Source organism: Hypomesus transpacificus, chromosome 7, assembly GCF_021917145.1.
Source record: "Hypomesus transpacificus isolate Combined female chromosome 7, fHypTra1, whole genome shotgun sequence".
NCBI classification, from domain to species: Eukaryota; Metazoa; Chordata; class Actinopteri; order Osmeriformes; family Osmeridae; genus Hypomesus; species Hypomesus transpacificus.
In genome coordinates, this window is record NC_061066.1 from 5,939,221 (window position 1) to 5,962,462 (window position 23,242).

The 23,242-nt window shown below is 40.8% G+C and overlaps 2 protein-coding genes across 4 annotated transcripts in view; both read left to right on the forward strand.

Annotated features, from left to right (window-relative positions):
* slc41a2b (solute carrier family 41 member 2b) overlaps positions 1 to 17,450 on the forward strand; it is a 78,439-nt gene extending 60,989 nt beyond the window's left edge. For all 3 annotated transcript variants that reach the window (XM_047022537.1, XM_047022536.1, XM_047022538.1), the window contains one exon: positions 16,468 to 17,450. In XM_047022537.1, coding sequence (XP_046878493.1) covers positions 16,468 to 16,653 — 186 coding nt within the window. In that variant the 3' untranslated portion in view covers positions 16,654 to 17,450. The remainder of the gene's footprint in view (positions 1 to 16,467) is intronic.
* On the forward strand, positions 1,003 to 6,196 carry LOC124469327 (E3 ubiquitin-protein ligase TRIM39-like). The gene is made up of 2 exons (XM_047022540.1): positions 1,003 to 2,481; positions 2,602 to 6,196. The coding sequence occupies exon 2, from the start codon at positions 2,626 to 2,628 to the stop codon at positions 4,180 to 4,182; it is 1,557 nt and encodes a 518-aa protein (XP_046878496.1). The 5' UTR covers positions 1,003 to 2,481; positions 2,602 to 2,625; the 3' UTR covers positions 4,183 to 6,196.
* Positions 17,451 to 23,242: the final 5,792 nt, after the last annotated feature.

Consider the following 23,242-nt stretch of genomic DNA (forward strand, 5'->3'; position numbering starts at 1 on the left):
AATAATAATATTTAAATGTGAGATAATAGACACACTAATAATATGTGAGTTAACAGTAGTGTGCCTTGTTGGTAGCAAGTATACTAACTAATCTTTTGGTTTCTTTAGAGTTCTGTGCTAAGGAGAATACTTTTATAACGGTAAAATTGAGCATTGTTATAAGTATTATTAAAGGTCCCATGACACATAAATGTCACTTTAGGAGGTCATTTAACATTAATATGAGTTCCCCTAGCCTGCCTTTGGTTCCTCAGTGGCTAGAAATGTTGATAGGTGTAAACCAAGCCCTGGGTATACTTCTCTGCCTTTGAGAAAATGAAAGTTCAAATGCTCCGATTTGAAAATGTTCTTATGTCGTCATAAGAGGAAAGGTTACCTCCCCTTTCTCTCCTTTGTCCGCCAGTAGAATTTGGCCCACCAATGAGAAAAAAAGCTACGACCTGCGAACGCGATATTGTTTTTTCCTTGTGAGACAACATGGCTTGCAAATGACCGAAGCATGGCAGTTAGCCCCGCCACTCTCCTCCTCATAGCATTTAAAGCTACAGACACAGAAATGGCACGTCCTAAGGAAAGCTCATTGTGGGACTGCTCGTAGTGGCTGTAATCCTGCACCAAGGCTGATTTCGGGAAAGAAACTTCAGATACAGTATTAGGGGACCACTAAGGCCTATATAAAAGCATCCAAAAACAGCATGTCATGGGACCTTTAAATATATACTGTAGGCCCTATTGTTATAATGATCAATATTGATCAATGTAAACAAATAAAAAAGGTTACAAAAATTGTTTTGCCAATATGTGACACGGTCTGATAAGAAGGGGACGTTGTCGGCCGAGGTCATTTCTCCGTTTCACACATTTAAATCTGATTTTTTTTTTTAATGTAATCATTTAGCAGACGCTCTTATCCAGAGCGACTTACAGTAAGTACAGGGACATTCCCCCCGAGGCAAGTAGGGTGAAGTGCCTTGCCCAAGGACACAACGTCATTTGGCACGGTGGGGAATCTATCCGGCAGCCTTCTGATTAATAGCCCGACTCCCTCTCCGCTCAGCCATCTGACTCCCAAAATAGTTGAGGAAGATACGCATGTCTAAATGTTGATAAACCTGGAAAGCTCTAGCCCAGCTAATCGGCTTCAAAGATGTTAGACCTTTTCACGCCTTAAGAGAGGTGTGATTGTTTTGTGTTAATCATTAGAAGCGTCGGGTGCTGATTATTTCACTGCAGTGAAGAAAAGAAAAAGAAAACGATATTCGCACTTGATAAAATTCCAGGATCCTGCTATCTTGACTAGATTTGTGTTTTATCATCCAGTATTTTTGTACTGACTATATTGCACAGTACCTGGCCCAAATATGGTTTAAGTTGTGTTAAGTCAGTTGTTAAGTTGTTGGTGCAAATCACATCTTCCGAAAACAGCCTGAACGCTTTACCAGGTCAAACAAAGACAAATGTATCCTGTGCACAATGTAATGCCTGGAATTAGCCTATTTGTTCTATTTAGTCCATGGATGTAGGCTAAAACCAAAATGTACACCAAATGTACACGCTTGAAAGTTGACACAACGGTTTTTGAAACATTATATTTAAGGGTACATAACTCAAGACTAAATCTGCCGATTCACTTCTTGATTAGGAGGTGGGATGGGATTGTACATTGTACTGAAAAACACAGCCTACATATGAAACCTTATAGCTAGTACCCCCGGGCTATAAGTAGCATAGGGAAAAAACGGAATACAAATCACAACACGCGTGATGCTCCCACAACTCAACTGAGAGCTTAGAAACTAGAACAAATGGGTATTTTGTGATCCTAAACATGTTGTTTATTATATTGAGTGGCTTCTTCAACACAAACTTTTGTAATATGCAAAAAAAAAATATTCAGGAAGGAGTTTGGGTTAAGGTTAGGGGTTAGGGAAAACAACAAGGGACTGAATTGTCCCCACAAGAATAGCAATACAAACTTGCCCTCTGTTTCAAAAAATGTAAAGCATTCCGACTGAATCTGAACCTCTAAGGTTAGGACATTCAAGCACTTGTGGGTACATATCCTATACATTCCTACGGCTTTGTGGTTTATCACTCAAGACTGAAGGAGTCTTGACTGCTGTTTGTTGAACTGTTTTCATGGCAATTGGGAGGACTTATTACACGTTAACAAAGGCTCCAAAAGTAAATGGCTGCTTTCACAGCTTCTTGCGCCTTGGCAGTTGGGAACGTGGTATTTGGTTGGTGTGTTGGTATGAGAGGGAGAGAATGAGCATTTGGTTACTCTATGTTTGGAGATGACCTCTTTTAAGTTCAGTAACATGACCCATCTGCAGTATTGCCAAAGCAGGGTCAAGGCAGCGTCACAGAGCCAAAGTGAGTGAAACCTAAGTTGATGGACAACTTTAATTTAGGCTACTGTCCTATATCTTTGTGGGTCATTGACGAGTAGAAGCAACTCAAAGACACACACACACTCAGGTAAGGAGAGGTGTTATCTTTACATCTGGTTTGGTTTCAAAACCCACTTTTATGCATATTCATAATGTTTCCATATTTGAAGACTACCATTCCATTCTGCTTCCTCTCACTGCTTCCTAGGTCCACATTTTGGTCTGTCTCAGTATGTCTTCTCCCAGAAGTCTGCTGTCTGAAGAGCAGTTCAAGTGTTCTATCTGTCTGGATGTGTTCACTGAATCTGTCTCTATTACATGTGGACACAACTTCTGCAAGGCCTGTATCGCTATGTACTGTCAATGCGATAATATGTGTCAGTGTCCATTTTGCATGGAGCAATTCTATGGAGAACCTGACTTTAAAAAGCTGGACAAACAGGAGTTTGCCAAACCCGGAGAAGGGTCCATTGAACATAAACTCACAAGCCACAACCAAACAAAATGGATGAACCCTGTGGTGAAACTGACCGACAAGAAGGAAAATCTGATGAACCCTGTTGACAAGATGGTCAGCCCTGGGAATACACAGGTTGTACAGAAGATGTGTAAGAAGCATCACAGACCCTTAGAGATGTTCTGTAAGAGAGACCAGACATGTGTTTGTGTCATGTGCATAAAAACAGACCACCAAGCCCATCATACAATTCCCCTTCAGGAGGAATATAAAGAGACAAAGGTTCAACTGGGAATAGAAAATGGAGGTGTGCAGCACATGATCCAGGAGAGACTGGAGAAGGTTCTGGAGATTCAATTCTCAATAGAGATCAGCAAGAGAGATGCAGAGAGAGAGATATCAGACAGCATTCAGGCCTTCACTGCTCTGGTGCGCTCCATTGAGAAAAGCCAGGCTGAGCTCATTGAGGTGATTGAGGAGAAGCTGAAAGCAGCAGAGAAACGGGCAGAAGGGTTCATTAAAGATCTGGAGCATGAGATCACTGAACTGAAAAGGAGAAGCACTGAGCTGGAGCAGCTCTCACACACTGAGGACCACCTCCACCTGCTCCAGAGCTTCCCATCCCTGAGCACCCCTCCACACACCAAGGACTGGTCTAAGATCAGTGTCCACAGTGATCTGAGTATTGGGACAGCAAGGAGAGCAGTCTGTCAGATTGAGGATATATTGGTAGATGTTTTGAAGAAGTTGTGTGAAGCTGAACTGAGGAGGATCTGTCAGTATGCTGTTGATGTAACTCTGGACCCAGACACAGCCCATCCAAGACTCCGTCTGTCTGACGATGGGAAAAGAGTCAAGCATGGATATGTCAGGAAGGATCTCCCTGACAACCCAGAGAGGTTTGATCCTGTTGTCTTAGTCCTGGGAAAGCAGGGCTTGTCCTCAGGAAGGTTCTACTATGAGGTGCAGGTTGAGGGGAAGACTGAGTGGGATCTGGGAGTGGCCAGAGAGTCAATCAACAGGAAGGGGGAGGTCACAGTCAGCCCTGACAAAGGACACTGGACAATATGGCTAAGAAATGGAAGTGAGTACATGGCTCTCACAGACCCCCCTGTCCTCCTCTCCCTGAAACAGAAGCCCCAGAAGGTGGGAGTGTTTGTGGATTATGAGGATGGTCAGGTCTCCTTTTATGATGTGGAGGCAACGTTTCACATCTACACTTACACTGGCTGCACCTTCACCGAGAAGCTGTACCCGTATCTGAGTCCATGTCTTAATGACGAAGGTACCAACTCAGCTCCTTTGATCATCACCCCTGTGCAAAAGAGTTAGTCACAACCACCTCTATACAGTACAATCCTCATTCACCATTATCTTCTCAAGTTATTTCTTAGATTTGTTCTTAAAAAAGTTCCTAACAAAAATCTACGTGTGATTCATGACATGTTCCTAAATAGCAGAATTGTTCGCAGGTGTGGTCTTAGAATGATGAATCCGAATATTTCGTAAGTTAAAAACTTGTGCCCCGTTGCTCCTGTTTAGCATAGGTAAACGCCCGTTAATTCCCAGAAAAGGGCATGAGATGGCAGGGCCATGTGCACACTCGGAGAAATGTCGAAAAGACATGGTAAAGACGGTGGAGGCCTCGACTCCAAAAGAAAGAAAAACTTTTGTAATTCTGAAGTGGAGGTACTGCTGCAAGAAGTTACAACACATTGTATTTAGTAGCGTCAGCGGTGGATACAAAGCAGTAAATAAAACTGATGCATGGAATGCAATTACTCATGCAGTGAACACTGTATCTGGAGAAGGGCGCTGAACTGATGAAGTGAAAAATAAATGGTTTAACTTTAATCTGAATTCTGAAGCAAAAAAAGAAGATAGAAGACAGCTGACTTTTACTAATATCCATGAGGACTGCTCTTGGTAGCCAAAAGAGTCCCAACAGGTACTCGTCACTCTCTGCAAATAAATCGATATGGTCAAGGAAGATGCGTTCCCTCCTCAGGGAACGATCTACAAAATTTGCAGCAGCAATAAATACGCCATTGTGTGGTGTAGTCCTAGTGTGCGGAATAAGCCTACTTTGGGCCCATAAATACCGTGATAAGTCACTTATTATTGGATGGCAAGGTTCCCCGTTAACATAATTGATGTGAATTGAAGGCAAAGCAAGGCTAGTTTATTTATATAGGCCAAGCACAATTCATACACAATTCAAAGTGCTTTACAAATTAGCATAAGTGCAAGTGTAGTGAGTATAAAATAAATAAAAAAGTTATGACAATTATTAGTTGCAAAATTATAAAGAGAAATATTCCATTTTAAATTAGAACGGACGAAAACGGTGTAACTACCTATTTTGCGCAAACATGTTAGCTCTCAATTGTGTGTAACGGTGGTCTTGGGTGCGCGTATATTCTGTTCTTACCTAAGAACAAAACCCAAATAAGAAAACATTGGTGAATGCTAGAATCTTTGTGAACAGCTGGGGACTGAGCTGAAGTCAGTAAACTGTGAACAACTAGGTTATTTACTCTCGTGATTTTTGTTTATCTTATACATGAAATAGTAGACCTGTGCTTTTTCTTGAAGAAACTAACCCAGATTGCACATAGTGGTAATGGCTATGTGTAATGCAAAGCAAAGTATGTTACTTAAGGCAATGTTTGAGTGCCACCCCCAAAAATCTTGCTTAAAGCTTCATGTTAGCAATTATTTAGTTTTTACCATTGTTTGCTAAATGGCATTTTTGTCTGTTTATACATTAAAAAAAACAGACCTAAAGATTAGGATGCTGCTAACATGATGTCTGCGTCATTCTTAATTCGTTTTTTTGTGTGTCAATGGTGTATACCCCAGTATATGTGAGATAGAAATGTAAAACTGATTGATTAAACTAGTGCATAAAACCCATCTGTTTGTAGCTCTTTTTCTGTGTTCATGTGTGCATGCTGGTATGCGCACAGCAGCCTTTAAGTGAGTTCACAGTGCCTGTTCAGACTGTCTCTTGTGAGGAGTAGAAAAGTTTCCACCGTGCTATTTACAAAGGGTGGGATCTCTTTGTAGCCCAGCCCTTGCCTTCTCTCAGGTATGCAGGAACACACACACACACAATCTCATGTACCCATGCACTCAAAAGCCTGTGTATCCCTATATGTGTATCAGTGCCGGACAATAGTACTATAACTAGAGATGGTACAATTTCTGGGGAAATTTTAGGGTGTGCTTGCTTGCTTCAGTTGCAGGTGGGTCAGTTTTCCCTTCAAGTGATATTTCAAGCATTTAGCCTACTCATATTGCATAATTCATTAAGAACACCCTTTGAAACAAGGAACCCCCTTTGAAACAAGCTACTGTAACGGTGCATTCACACTGCAGCGGGGCGGGCAGAGCGGGGCGCCGTCTTCCAATTAATTTTCAATGAAACCAGGCGTTGACGCTCGCGTGGGGCATTGTGGGAAGGCGAGCGGGGCGTCGACGCTCGCGTAGGGCATTGTGGGAAGGCGAGCAGGGCGTCGAAAGTTGGATTTTCTCAACTTTATGTAAATGAGGAGCGTGGAAACGCTGGCGTTGGCCAATCGGGTTGGTTTCTTGTTTCTTGTAACGTAGCAACTGTTGGTAATGGTAAACATTTCTAGGTTTAACAATTTCAAAATGGAAGAGCAACTTATCGTATGTGTCTTCATACCCAGTATTGTATGAAACGTCTATGTTCGATTACAGAGACTTAAACAAAACAAAAATGATGCCTGGCGCAGGGTTGCTGAGGTTGTCGGCGTCAATGTTGGTATTTTGTACTTTAATTCAGTTTTGTTGCATTACGTAACTTTCTTCTATGCTAGCTGCATAGTCTAGCTAGCTCACCAGGCACACGATTGACATCCAACGTTGAAATGCTGGCTGGCAGCCACTCGCTATCCATGCAGTGAATGTGTAGTGGCAAGTCATAATCTAGCGATTGATTTGCAGAGGTTTCGAGTAATATAATAAAAGGGTACACATGTCAACGTTTATGTCTGATGTATCCTTTTTGTAGATAAGATCATGTCAGATCTAGAAAGCGTATCGGATTTTTGCTTAATGTGTGTAAAAGTTGTATTTTGTCTGCACATTTGCCATGACATTATACGAACTACAACAGTGATTTAAGAAAAAACTACAGCTCTGAATTAATCTGTCTGACACGCCCCCGAGCGTGGTGCACTGTGGGAAAGCCAGCGGTGCAGAGCGGTAAAAAACGCTGCAGTCTGAACGCACCGTAAAAACGTTGTCACTGGCAGTATTTCAGATGGAATTGCGATTCAAATAGTACCGTCTGCTAACTGGAAAAAAAAGTCCCCCAAAACGTAAATAAGTTCAATATTAATTTAGGGGGACATGGCTAATTCAAAAGCAGTTTGCTAGAGGCAAGCTATCTGCCGTTGCTATCCACACTCCACTGATTGTTTGAAAGCGCAGGAAATTAGAACGTTTCTTTTGTAAGGGATGATTAAGCAATAAGCCCCAAGAGGCCGTGGTTTGCGCTGATTTTAGAAGAGGTAAGGGGAGTTGTTAGGCACGACGCGAAGCAGAGTTTTTGCCAGTTTTGTTTCACCATGAAGGGGCTTATTTCCCCGATAATGACCGGCGTTCTATACATTATCCCGCTTATTACACGGCTACTTGCCAACAAAAATAACTTAACACAGTGTCTTTTTACAATGTATTTATTACCATTTGTATTGTTGATCAGCAGAGAAATAGTTCGCCAAACAGTTGAACTTCATAGACTGAGCATTATTTAGGCTTCAAATCAGCTGACGTCGCTAAGCAACAGAGTACGCTGGGGTTGAAAAGTTACCGGACTACTCAGTGTTTCCCACAGATTAGAAATCTAGTTGTGGCGGGGAGGGGGGTGGGGGTTGTCAGACCGGGGGGGGGGGGGGGGGGGGAGTCGTAATAATTCCTTCGTTAATAATTCGTTACACAGTTAATTTGTTAATAATTTGTTACATCAAATATTAATCCTAAATGATTCACACCTTCACAAAATTAACAACAACTAATATATCATTTCTGCATTATGCATGTAGCCACGCTAGTGCTAACAACAACTATTTAACTGGTCGGCTCCAGGACGCCGGGTAAGTAGCTAGCTCCTGAGACTTCTCACCAAAAGAACGAAGGGGAACCTTCGAGTAAGGTACCTAGCGAAAAGTAGCCTCAACTTTTAGCTACGGCACTAATGCTGAAAGCTCGCTGATATAGCTGTCGGTCTTACTAGAACGGCGTATGTATGCAGTGTTGCATTGCATGTATGCATTGTTGCATTGACTGTGCATATGTGAGAAAGGCGCATGAGTGACAGAGAGACGTCGGAGGGAGGGCAGGGGAAAGGAAATGCAGCTGAACGAATACGCTGCGTGTTTTAACCCAAATAGCAATAAAAAGATGTTTCACGAAACGCAATGTGTGGCGGCCGGTGTTGATTCTGTGGCGCACCGCCACAAATTAGTCTATATGTGGGAAACACTGCTACTTGCGGAGTGCTACGAAATACGTGAATCCGAGGCAAAAAGGCCACTTCCCTTGACAGCGGTCAAATATGCATAGCAACGGTCAAATATGAGAAAATTGTTCACCGCAGAACGTTGGGAATCCCCATTCAAGTGAATGGAGCATTCTACAGCATTAAAGAACAGCCGTGTAATAAGACTTAATAAAGTTTAGCCATAGCTGTGGCATTGAAGACAGTACTGTAGCCATGGGCGTCAGCAGCATTTTGAGAGTGGGGGGGACACATTATGCAACTTTTCCCCGCCCACAAAAAAATGTGGTCGGGAAGTTGGGTCTGGAGGGTCTCGTATTGGGGAACAACTACAGAAAACCAGAATCTGGGCGTACCAATGAAATTGCCAGGGCGGGCTTTATACGATGATGGACAGATGATCAACGGTAACGTAATCAACAATGTCACGAAAGAGCGCTTGGGTTGAATTCGTTTTCAACAAACAACTTATTACGTTGCTCTGATTGGTTGTAGGTCTATCCAATTGAGCAAAGAGGCATTTGTTTTACGAGTTCGGTTGAAACACGCCCCGTAGTCTGTGAAAGAAGTTTTGGGCCTATATGTACAATGAATGTGTTTCAGGAAGAAGCTTGATACAATGTATGTTAATTCAACTCCATTTGGTAGAGATACCACCTGTAGTTTTATAACACCTAACTAGGAGACATGAAGTCTAAGAGACGTGAAGTCTGGGTGACCTGAAAGGGTTCTTGTCACCTGGGGGGAAGAGACAGTTGGTCTGAAGAAAATGTGGATTCAACTGTATTGTTCTAAGGATTTAACCAATGACAGAAGAGAATTGGTATAGCTTCAGGTCTGTAGGATGGACCAATGACTTTTGAGAACTGTCGTATCTATAAAATGGTCTGTTGAAGAATGTTCTGGGGGGTTCAGGGCCATCAGCTGAGTAGTGCTGGTGGGCTGGATTCTCCCGGTTCCATTCTAGAATGCTAGATGGAGATGTATGGAATTGTCTTTGTGTTATTGTCTTATGTTTGTGTGCTGATGATGTTATGTTGGTAACGTTATTATGATTAAACCTACGTCAAATAAACATTAACTCTATACTTCACCCAACTTCAGCTTGAACAATTGATTGTCTGCAAAAACTACCACGACAGTTTTGGAGGGGGCACTAGGATGTCCATTGAAGTGCGACCTGGACTCGTGAGTGGCAAGAACGGGATTCTTCCTCAGGGTCAGGTGGTTCAATGCGGCATTTTGAACAGGGGAAAAGTGGTGAGTTACTGAGATCGATTACTTTGAGTGAAGTTGTGGTGAGGTTGAAGTTGTTGTTGAATTTGATGGGGTTTTGTTTGAATGGTACAATTTTAGTCTGATGAATAGATATGCAATTCTATCTCAATTCGGGTCCAAATTGTGATATTGCTACATTCCTACTGTAAATCCTCTGTGTTTAGTCTTTGAGTAGTTCAAAGATGCAGTTGTGGTCTGTGTTAAGTCTTTGATGTTGTTCAGAGCTGCAGACGTGGCCAGTTTATGTTGCTGGCCAGTTGTCATATGCATTGTGCATATGGTTGTCCATCCATGGGTGTGTGGATGAGTGTTTGGGTAACGTGGAATGTTCTTGAAATTCACAGTGGATGATCTGTGAATGGATTGGTTGAAATTGTCATATCTAGTTACCAATTTTTTTTATTTTCTCACAAATACATGTTATTGCGATATTTTAGGGAATTGTATGAACTATCTAGGTCTATTGAAGTCATGTAATTACTAAAGTATACTAATACATGTTAAAGGGTTCGAGACCCGTTGCGTTGAAGTCGTACAAAGGATTTTGAGTCCCATTAGGGGTTACGAGTTCTGCATGAGTTTATTGCTACTGAGATGTGTGTGTTATGATTAATTCTTAGTTTGGTGGTGGACCAATGCGTGGCAAACATTGGTTAATAAATCCTAACCAAATTGACAAGTTACAGATTGTCGACCAGAACTGAGATGGATGTGTAAACGGCTAATCTGATGTGGTGGTTTCCATGTTGAATTTGAATCCCGACTTCTCTTTTATGTGAGGAAGGAGAAGTTAAAGAAAAAGTGAGGAAATTGTATAAGTTTATCTTTTGTGTTAAATGTTTGTTTGAAACAACGAGGAGTATAAGAAAATAACTAATCCATAAAAATACACATAATTTTTTCTTCCGAACGTGCTAGTCCGCCTTCTGTTGAACAATGTCTGCTAAAAACTGCCAGAAAGACAGCGCTTGGATCGGAAAGATCAAGGCTGTGGTTTCGTGAGTGTCCAGAGAGACAGGGAAAAATGGCAAAGGGATTTGTCACAGTTTACAGACAGAATCAACAGCGATGGTGGCAAAGGAAGGAATTGCAGTTTCAAAATTGATACTACGGAGGGGTAATTGCCTAACACATGCGCACACACAACGAGAGACGACAACTACACAATGACATTTTGTATCCTGATTAGGAATTGTATTGAAGCTGGATTTTTGTTTTGTTTTTGAAAAACTGTTTACTGTTGGATGACATTAATTGTACAAAAAGAAAAACTGTGGAAATGTGACCTGTCACCTTTCAGCACTCACCTCAGCAACATTACTGTCTCCACTGCCCCTGCATGCTGCCCCTGCCTCTGACTCACTCTCAATGTCTACCACCTATATCAGGAGACATGGAGATGCATTGAGCATTCTTTCATATTGATAATAATAAGCTTAATGTAGATTTTTCATATGAAGATTTCTGAGATGTAAATCATGTTATCAGCATATAAAATTCACAATTGGTATAGGTTTAGTAGCTTAATAATTATTTAGGCTACATAAAAAAATAGCATCTCCCTAAAGCATGACTGGACAGTTCAGAAATGATCATATTTGTGTTCAAACCTGTAGTCTTTTCCACAGATCACATCCTTAGGATGTAAGCTTTCAGAAAATACATGGTTTAGGTGGTTGAATCAGTTTCCCTAAATGGCACAGCCCAAAAAAGTATCAGCCATATATCCTACTCCATTTACCAATACCGAATTTATTATGCATGGGCAGCATACTAATATGGATAGATGGACGTGTCTCTTGTCTCATTAGATAACATCCTGAGGGTATAAGCTCTCAGAGGATATATGGTTTTAATGGTTGAATCAGTTTTGCCTTCATGTTACAGTACAGACTAACATGTAGCAATAGAATTCTGCAAATAGCCAAAATTACAAGTTGAGCAACCTTATTTAAATTGGAAGACAATTCAGAAATAAAGTTTTTTTTCTTCTTTTTTTCAGTCGTTAGAAAAACTAGCATGTTAGCTAAGGTTAACTCCAGATTAGCTCACGGTTGTTATGGCAATAAAAAAAACACCAGCAATTTCTTTTGTAGCTACTTGGAAAAAACATCCTTGTCATCTCTTTCTGCCTGAAACAGACGCCTAGGTCTGAACACGGCCAAAAACACAACATATTTCAGAGCCAGATTAAGAAATCAACAAATGCTGTTCCACTTGTAATGGGTAAATAAAGTATGGTATTGCCTAGTGCTAGAAGTAGGTAAAAAGCTTGCTTATCTAGCTAGCAATAATCATAATGTTTGCAGAAGGATTTTTGTGACTTAACTAATGCTATTATAGTCAGAGAATGTCTCATAAGGGTGCTTTGGCCACTGAAGGGAAAACTGGGTAACTTTGACTTACTTTCCTCTGCCTAGAAAAAACCCTCCTTATGTCCATCTCGTCTGTGGAACAGTCATGTCTGAAGTGCTAGCTACAACAAGCGCGATGCATCGATCAAAGAGTATGGGAGTTGAATCTGCGTGCTCGATGCTGTTTTTCTAGAAAACGTGGAGTGGAATTCTATTGCTATGGGTATTCTCCCTACTGATAAAGTGGAACGGATTTGATTGTGAAGCAATGGAAAGATCGCTGGACTAGTAGACCAGTCATGCACTAATATTTTCATTGCAAATGTGGAGGGGTCCAAACGACTTTTTTGGGGGGACCCCACCAAGTTACATTGCAGCGACGCCCATGACTGTAGTCTACTACTACACACAAGTTTTACACAAATAACTAAAATATGCTGACCTGCTGGCTGTCTTCACAATTGCCATATCTTTAAAACACTGCTCTCCATTTGGATGTAGAATTGACCCTGGTACGAAATTAAGAAATGACTCATCAGACGCAGATCGACAATACTGTTGTCGACGACACTGTTGTTGCTGCCGCAATCGTCAATGGAGGCTGACGGGGCTCTCACGTAGCAAACAAATCAAAGTGTTTACAGCAACCTACATTAAAATCTCACCACCTGGATGTCTTCACAATAGTCATATCGTCATAACATTTCCCTCTTTCTGTTTTTTCGTGTAAAATTGAACTACAAAATTAGCTACGAAAATACTACTATGACGTTCTCTAGCATGGCTGCCGCCTAAAAGACTAGTCGGTCGTCTCACGGGCGACCCGCGCTCGCTCAATTTACAAAGACTTTAAAGGGGCAATTGACTGCAAAAACGATTTTACCTTGTCATTGTTGAAAAAAGTTTCGGAGGGTAAACTGAACATACCGTGAATATCAAAGTCCATTGACACCTCTTTCCTATTCAAATCTCAAAAAGAAAAAATGTGGCTGTAAAACGCTAGCTTTTCAACAAAGCCACCGGTCCTACGTAGGACCGGTGATCGCCCTCTTATTGGCTCTGGTCTGTATCTTTGTCACGCCCCAGAATTTACATCCAGACCAGCCCGAGGTAGCGTCTATCTCCGATACTAGTTTAGCTGCGCGCTGCTCTGTGTAGGCTACTTATAAGGAATTACAAAGAAGAACGTTTTGAATTATAACAAGGATATTGAAAATGGACCACGGTCGTAAATGCTGTGTTCCAGGCTGTATAGGAAAGGCTAACACTCACAGTCTTCCCAAGGAGCCAAACATTCAACAGGCATGGCTGCTGTTGTCTAAGAAGATCCCGGCGAAGTTCGACACTGAATAATTCATTTGCTCTGAACATTTCACCCAAGACAGTTTTGACAACCTTGGACAATTTCAAGCAGGATATGCTAGGAAGCTGAACCTGGAAAGAGGTGCTGTTCCAACCGTATGCTCATTGCAACCGCAAGCTATAAGGACAGTATGATGTTGTGCTAACAGTTATTAGCAATGCTAACGTTTCCTGTATATAGCATACCAGGTAGAATGCTAAATACGTTTCTACACACATCAAATGACTCTAGCTAGACTAGCTGTAGTCGGCATTAGAAGGGAAGCTTCCAAAAAATAGCCAGAAAACGAACTGCAGTCTGGCTTATTGCTAACGCCTGTCTAGATAATCTTTTGAAAGAACTGGAGAAAGGCAGGTTTTAGATACAGGATACGTTAGCATTGCTAGTAACTGTTACTAGTAACTACTACAAGTTTAGCTTGCTAGTTAACGCAAGAGCATAGAATGTGTGATAATTTAGCCTAGTTTATTGGCAATGGGGCTAACGTTGATTCATGTTCCTGACTGTGTTTCATTCAAATAAATAACCTGTGTAATGAAAATCTACAATTCACGATGCATGTTTGTCCAGATCTTTGTCATGTTATTTTACAGCAAGATATCTAGAGCTAGCTAGCTAACTGAAGCCGAGTAGATTCACGATATGGTTTGGTTGCTAAGCTGTAGCCTAACGTTCTACCCACCTAAGTCAATCCAGTTTGCTTCAACAACAGAAGTGGAAACAAGTAATGTTATTATTTCAAATGATATATAGTCAATCTGTTGAAAACAGTGTTGTGTAGACAATAGATTTATTTGCATGTTTTTATTTCAAGTCTCCAACTTCGGTGTTTCAGTGAGTGCTGCTGTTGGCCGTGTTGTGTTTTTGCTCCCAGCTTCACTCGTTGATAACCAACCAATCAGCGCGCAGCTTGTCTAAATATTAATGAGCATACCATAAAAGGAGAAAAGCTAGTGTTTTTTCCCGGGAATATTTCAAAGGATCTGTCAGAGGGCATAGAACAGCACCCGGGCCATTTTCAACCCAACCAATGTTACACACCCTATTCGGAGACCTTAAGGAACAGTGTGAAATACCCAAAAAACCCAGTCAATTGCCCCTTTAACGACCTAAATAAAAAATCCGAGATGGCAGTTCCACTCGAAATCGCTTTCTCAACAAAGTCAAATGGTTGGGATTTTTTGGGGGTGGGATTTTTCACTCGTAATCCAAGCTCCAATATGCGTGCTAGACCGTCTCTATCATGTTGTAGCCATGTGTCGTTGCTGACGTCTGTTGACGTGGTGACGTAGCTAGCACAGATTACCCCTTGTCGACTAAAGGCACTTTGTTGCCACAAAAACGTTGTAACCTCCTAAACTGTGCAACGGAACGTAAATCCAAATACAAGCAACGCAATCGAGACCAAGACGAACCTTTTGACATCGACGTTGTCTATGTAGTCCAAATATTGACTGGGGGGCAAAAATAAAAAAAATAATAAATATATATGTGAGATAACAATTGTTTGTGCTCGCCGAGGCGATTACAGTATCACTGCAGTCAACCTACATTTACATAATTAATAATCAGTACAAATATTCATACACATCCCTCAACATACATAAATACAACTCTAGTATTACTATTTAAAAAAAAATTAACACGTTCAAGGAACAGACAAATAAATACACATATGAAGCCTATTCCTCCATATCTATCTCCACATCTACTAGTCTTTGTAATTAGAGAGAGCTGCACACCAGGGCTCTGCAGAGTCAGAACACTGTTTGGGTTATACTTTGTCTGCTCCCTCTTCTCCTCTCAGAGATGATTAAAGCTGTTCTACGGGCAGGAATTGTGGTAGTGTGTGTTGGGTTTTAAATCCGATTCAAAAACTTTAGTCAGGAAATTGACGACCAACAAAGACTTTGTTGTCCTGAGCTCAAGGAACTCTGTACTGAATGTGTCTCCAGTTTATGCTTAGTATCTTAGAACCCTGAAGTCCAAGGAGATACTTGTGCTGATTGTCCTTTCAGCTGTGACACAATCAACGGCCCTTGCGGTCAGGCGATCTTTTTGCAACCCTTCTCAGACGGAAAGGGACATCTGAATCAATCCTCCTGTTGCCCTCTGAGCTGATTATCAGTAGAATGCATGTGTTCCTGGTATAACTGTCAATGTCAACCTCTCTCTGGGCTAAGGCTAACCAAAGTGGGGCCTGAAAAAGCTTTTTATTTCATTGGACAATGAAACAGCGAACTTGTAGTATCTTTCTCTAGTACACCACCTGCTTTGTCATTTACATTCTGTCTTATCTTTTTATCTCTCTGTTTACAGTATTATGCAGAAGTATGCACAAAAATTATATTTAAAAAACTAAGGCAAAATGTATTTTTTTACATTAAAAGACTAAAGAAAAATTTGCAAAAATTTGCACTTTTATACTGCCACACAGATAAGGAAGACAAGAAAATATATATGAGCATATTATTATATTGAACCAATCACAAGATCAGGATGAGTATATGCACTTTGAAGTCACGTTTGAGAGGTTTGTGCCGGAGGTTTGTGAGGCATACCCATCACTTCATGGGTCCAAACTACATCTGGCATGTAGATGGATACGATAAGCTTCTCTCAAACGTGACTTCAAAGTGCGTATATTCATCCTGATGTTGTGATTGGTTGACAACATATTAACTGTCACATCGTATGTATGCCCTGCATCAAAATCATTCTTAAAATTAGCGAAACTATCTTCGGGAGTACTCATGTTTTCAAAATAGGCACTTTTCTGTGTTTTTCACCTCTCCTTCCTGTAAAAAAAATAGACAGGGTATGTCCTCTGCTAAGATAAGCCCTACCTTTTCTGGTAGAAGTTAATGCCGTTTTGTTTTATGATTTGTTGTTTCCATATTTGCTGTCGTGTTTTATGATTTGCTGTTGCGTTTTTCTACTTGCTGTTGTGACTTGCACTTCAGCGCCACCGTAGTTTAACACACATGCAGTGTTTAAGAATAACTTCTCTCCCATGCTTTTTCTGTGTAAGTCAGGATCATCAGTTAAGACGGTTCCTCTGTTGAGTTTTCTGTTCTCTGTGTGTGCCTCAGGTGTTCCTGCTGCTCTGCATAGCAGACTGGATGGTGTACTCAATGTGGCGCAGCGGGAAAGACCCAGACAGCTTCTCCATCCCCTACCTTACCGCCCTGGGAGACCTGCTGGGCACTGCTCTCCTGGCTCTCAGCTTCCACTTCCTATGGGTCATCGGCGATCAGGATAGCGACGTGGGCGACTGAACCCCCTTCCCCAACGCCTGATAGAGGGGTGGAGGGTCACACCCGTGCCTATACCAATCCCCCCCCCTCCCCCCTCCAGCCCACCTCTCTTTTCCCTTCACTTTTGTAAGGATGGGAGGAGGCAGTACGCCATGTAGCTTGGAACATTCCTTTGCTCCTATTGAACAGAGCGGTGCTTATCAAGTGGCTGTTTAAAGACAATGAGTTGCTACAAATGGGGGGGAATTTACATGTTTTTCTCCAACTGGCTTTTGTACAGACACCGGTAACACTGTTGGAAAGACATCCTCTTACTCCTGATTTTTTGTTTCATCCTTATGTATGTATTTTTGCACCATCATTCGTGTTTCTACTCAGAAGTTAATTGATAGGCAGGGGAAGGGCCAACAGAGGACGACAAAATAGACAAAAGTCAAAAGTAACATTCATTGTTTCTCTGTCTGCACCTAGTTTTGCATGATACAGTATCTTGCACATTCTCCATTTAAAATCATGGAGGAAAGCAATTGAAACAAAGTATAAGATGGATGTTTTACCCTCTGTCTCTGTCCCTTCTGTCTCGCTGATTGGGTCCAGTCAAACACAGTAGAAATATGGACCACCATCATGTCATTTTAACAACGGACGTTTACATGCTGTTTAAATGTATTTAGGTATAGTGACGCTCTCTGACCTGATTCCAATGAAATGTGCCTCTTGAGATTCACAGGTCAACAAGGGGTTTATTCCATCTCGGGATTTCTTCGTTTTTTCTTCTCAAAACATTATCTTCAAATAAAAAACATTTTGCTTTGGTTTTTATATTCCTAATTTGTTAAGTAAAAGATGGCCCAAAAAAATCTTCATTTGACGTAATTCAACTTGAGTAAAGGTTTCCAACTGTCCTCCCCTAGTCTTCGGGAATTCTCATCACTATTGCACAGTGCCTGTGATGCAGTCGGTGATTAAGATGTCAGTGAAACACACAAATACAGATTCCTTGAACTATAGATAGTGCATAGTGCCCGCGCAAATATTGGTGGCGCTCAGACACAGATTTCTGGAAATATAGATATAGTGCAGTGCCCGTGATGCAGCTGGTGATGAAAGTTCAGTGGTTTTGGTACCTATATTTCTCAGATCACAGTTGAAATTCTCTATCATCGCTGAAGTACTTGTAAAATTTCTACATCCATCGCAGTCAAATTGCCAATGCTGTGGTAGCCTACATTAATGCAAATGATTATGTAGCCTTCATTTGTCTGCTGTATCTACGTTATTAATGGCTTATGTAATGTTGATCAAAATGTACTACATTGGTTCTCTGTTAAATTGTCTTATCACCACAAACATCTAAACATTTAGTTCATAACAGAAGTCATTACATGCACAATGGTTGAGCCAGTTGTCATAATTGTAGGCCGAATTTACCATACAGTGCTTGTACATTTCAAATGTCCTGGCTAGCTAACAGAACAATATAAAGTGGATATCATTTCAGTATAGATAAGTGCATTTTGTTAGCCTACATAAATGAGTGTGTTTACTGCCTAATGTAGCCTACCGCGATTGAACTGCTGCAATTAACAAAGGCATCGCAATGAAATGAACTAGCGTGGTAAGGAAAATAGGGAAATTCAGTTTTGTTATTTAGAAGCGAATTCGCTTTTACTGTGGTACTGAAAACGCACAAAAATGGGGGGGGGGGGTTGATGTTTTCTGATTGGCATTTAACTCTGTATAACTCGAGACAACTATCATCTCAGTAGCCTATTCCTGCGCCTCGTCCATTAATTGTATATAGCGAGACAAGTTATCCCAGCGTGACAAAGGTTTAAATGCGTGAGTCTCACGGCAAATGTGTGACAGCCCTGCCCAGGGGCGTCGTTAGACCCTTTTTACTAGAGCATGTGCCCCAGTTTAAATGTGATGTGCCCCAGTAAAATCTCAAGTTTGAGTTTTAACAATTTACTTTCTTAGTCATCGCATTAATTTAGGTTGATAATCCCGGAAAAAATAAACGCAGTATCCCAATCAACGCTTGTAAAATCAAAGCAGTTTAACCGAAAACACAAACCTTTGTGTGTTTTTCTGAGCTTGCCAAATAGCCACTGCACCACGCACAAAGAAGTCCAGGTGTCGGACTCGACACACAAGTCAGAATTGAGGTAGGCTAAGAAAACATTACAAAACTAAAGAAAGTTTCTAAATGATAGGCCTATTGATCATCTTAATTTTACTAAAACATAAAACAATATTACATGTAGCAAAAAAAAAAATTGTGCACTTGCATTAACTATAGATGTCCCTGCCAAAGCTGATATCAAACTTGTGTCCCTGAAATGTTGTAAAGTGGGTTAAGCAAGGGGAGTTTCTATAGCCTAGTAGTGTTTTGAGCGCAACACACTTGGAAGAAAAAAAAGGGATATGAATAGGGGCCTGTGCCCCAGTACAGTTTTATCTCTAACAAAGCCACTGGCCCTGCCATAGGCTTACATGGTGTGTTTGGACTAAATTCATTTGAAAACACGACCAGGAGGCACAATCTACTTAGATTTCAATAGATCTGAAAACAACTGAAATTCGACACTCATTAGCCTACTCGGTTGGATTGGGAAAGTTTGACCGTAGAAGATAACGTTCACACCCTGACCCTGTTGTAGGCTACAGCACTAGGCCTACATAAAAAAGGTTTTTACGCACACTTTGTGATGTATAAGGATTTACTTGACGTGAGAATGTGCGGGCCGTCACGTAAAGTTTTGAGCAGACGTGAGAATGTGCGGACCGTCCGAAAAGTCTTGTCTGGCTCTGTAACATGACGAATTCTAACTGAAAAGTGCCGAAACTCACCAAACATTACAAAATAAAGTTTCCACTACCACGTTTATGACGTTGACTATTCAAAAAACATAAAAATACGTTTGATCATTAATGTGGATGATCACATCAAAAACCCAAAACGGGAAATGCTATATTTACATTTATTCATTTAGCAGACGCTTTTATCCAAAGCGACTTCCAAGAGAGAGCTTTACAAAGTGCATAGGTCACTGATAATAACAACAAGATAGCCCCAAAGCATTGCAGGTAGCCAAAAACAGAAGTACACATTGTGAACAACCAAAAATAAGTGCCAAAGGGAAGACACCATAAGAGCATGTAGTTAAGCAAATTACAATTACACAACATGAATCTCTAAGTGCAAGTGTACCTGTAGAAAAGCAATAAAAATAGGATTAAATATAATACAACAGTTTAAATCAGCTACCACTAACCAACAAGAGCAACAGTCTAAGCAAGAGTCATTGTGATCCTTGAGGAAACTAGCGTTGGGTTCAACAAACCATTCCTAAGTACCGTTGTACTCCCGGAACAAGTGCGGAACTATATAGCCTTCTGTTTAATCCGCCACCACTAAATAACTTCTGTTAAACTTGAGGGTGTCAAACGAACGACAAAATCACTCAGGAAATGCATGTCACGCTAACCCTATAGCTGCCATGCTGTTACATTTAGTCATTTAGCAGACGCTCTTATCCAGAGCGTCACAATGCGCCACCACTCGTTTCTTCATTTAAAGTTTAATATCGGACCATTTCTTCTTAATTTCTGCCATGGTCTGGTTCTCTGAACCCACAGCATTCATGGCCCTATAATAATAATAATTAGGATTCCTCCGTCAGGAGGAACCCTATTGTAATTGTTGGTATTCTTATTATTAGGGTTCCTCCGGTAGGAGGGAACCTATTGTTAAAGTTGGTATTCTTATTATTATTAGGTTCCTCCGGTAGGAGGGAACCTATTGTTATTGTTGGTATTCTTATTATTTTTCGTCTCCTTGCGGCCCAATATCTCAAAAAGTCCCTTGTCATAAATGTTCTAATTTGGCACATTTATATTACATCCAAGTGGGTACCCCCACACCAAATATGGGCCACATCAGACCATAGGGGGCGCCACAGGCCACGCCAAAAAGTCAAATTTTTAAAGTGATGGCATTTTAACTCCATTGCTCCAATTCTTCTGAAACTTGGTGTGCATGCCTCATTTTTCATGAGGAACAAAAAAGCCTCAAGGACCCATAAGGTCCGCCATGATGGATTTTCCTGTACAGTGATAAAATTCCTCTCCTCTTTAACCAAAGGTCTAATTGACTTGAAATTTGGTACAGATATGTATCATTGACGTATTTAGAAATGTTACTTAAGGCAATTGAATTAAGTTCAAAATGGCTGAAAGGGGTGTATTTATGTAAATATCCACATTGCCTCAATTTACATTTAGTCATTTAAGCAGACGCTCTTATCAGCGACTTACAGTAAGTACAGGGACATTTCCCCCAAGGCAAGTAGGGTGAAGTGCCTATGTCCCTATTTGTTTGTGTCAGTAAATCAAATCTGTATTTGAAGGATGGTTCAAACTCAGCAGTTGGTGTATAGCAGAGAGGCTAGAGTGACTGACTTGTTACCTTATCCTCATGAGTTCAAATCCCCGTTCAGCCTATTGTTGATTGCCAAACATTAAGTCGTTTTTCTCTCTTATTGTCCAAGTCTCGATCTTCTACAGTGTACATGTTTATAATATTTTGACATTTTGCGGAGGAACCCGTATCGCTGCTTGCAGCTATATTTATTATTGTAATTTATCTCATGAACACATTGGTAAAAAGTTTTGAAATTTGGTATTTCTACAACATGCCACAACTACAGCCTCCCGACTCCCTCACCGCTCAGCCATCTGACTCCCTATTTGTTTGTGTCAGTAAATCAAATCTATATTTGAAGGATGGTTCAAACCTAATCGGCTTTAAGGTGACATGCCTCTGAAGTACCATGCAAAGTTTTACCTTGATATGTCAAAATATGACTGAATTACAGCTGTTTGAACTTGGACCAAATCTAACAATGCTCACCATTGGAGAAACAGCTTTTTTTATTATCCAGTTAATAAACTTTGTGTATTCCATGCCTGGGAATTGCTCAATTGGCTGAGAGATGTTGTGCTGGTAAGCAAAGGGTTGTAGGTTCAGTCAGACCAGTCAGAGGCATAGTTTTTTAGTTTTTATTCTGACAAAACGGTTTCTAGTCTTCCGATAAATCCTCCGGTTGTAAAACATAGGAATGCGTGTTGCAAATTGATTGTTCAGGTGGATCCCTTGTCTTTTGCACAAATTCATTTCAGTAACCTAAACCAGGACACATCCCCACTGATGCTAGGCATGATTTAAAATTCCCTTCCATGACAAGTTATGGCACTCCAAACAACCTTTTATAAAAACTATAAGTAAGTTATTCTTTACAGCAGCAACCCAGTCATGCTGTTGTCCCATTTTTAAAGGAAATGTACAAGCAGTTTCAACTGTGGCTGAATCTACCAACGCTTACCACAGAAGAAACAGCTTACTTTTTAATACAGTAACTGAACATGATAATATTCAACACTGAGATTAGCTCAATGGGCTGGGATGGTGACCTGTAAAGTATAAGGTCGTAGGTTGGAATCCAGCCATTATCTTTTGGCCTGTCATCATTTTGATTATCTGTTTAGTTCAATAGGACGACATCATTCTGAAGTACCACAAACAATTTTACCTTGGTATGTCAAAATATGATTGAATTGGAGTAGTTTCAACGTTGGCTGAATCTAACAACGCTTACCACAGGAGAAACAGCTTTCTTTTTTTATACAGAAACTGACCAAGGTTTCTCAGCCTTGCAGGTAGCTCAATGGGTTGAAACGTTGTCCTACAAAATGCAAGGTCACAAGTTCGAAACCAGGCACAGTCTTTCGGCCTGTCTTAATTTTGATTACTTGTTTAGTTAAACAGGCAGACGTCCTTCTGAAATACCATGCGCAATTTCATGCAATGAAATGATTTCACCTTGAAATGTCAACCGTTTACTAACCTTTGTCCCAAAGCTGACCAAAAACTAACACTCATACCATGCAGTCGGCACCCTTAGGTACCCTGCATGCAGTGCGGCATTTCAAAAAACGCAAAGACTTGTGGAAAATTGTTTGGATACAAAAGCCGTGCGAGGGATTTCAGTTGTTGTGTTTGTTCAGTTGGATGTTTGTAATGTTATTGTTGGTTAGTTATAATAATATTGTTGGTCACCCTGATTGAGTATGTTGTGTAGTTTAATCGCACCAGAGAATCGGCTGCTATACAGTCACAGACTATTCTCACAAGGAGCTGAATATGAGCGCTGCCCTATCTCAGTTGCCCACATGGCTATTATTAGTTGTGCATTGACTGAGAGTCTGGAAAGAGACCGACTCAAGAAGAGTTTCAATATCCTATAAAAAGTTAATACTTAGTCCTTCCGAAGTATACAGTCTCAGCAGTTGGTGTATAGCAGAGAGGCTAGAGTGACTGACTTGTTACCTTATCCTCATGAGTTCAAATCCCCGTTCAGCCTATTGTTGATTGCCAAACATGAAGTCGTTTTTCTCTCTTATTGTCCAAGTCTCGATCTTCTACAGTGTACATGTTTATGATATTTTGACATTTTGCGGAGGAACCTGTATCGCTGCTTGCAGCTATATTTATTATTGTAATTTATCTCATGAACACATTGGTAAAAAGTTTAGAAATTTGGCGTAT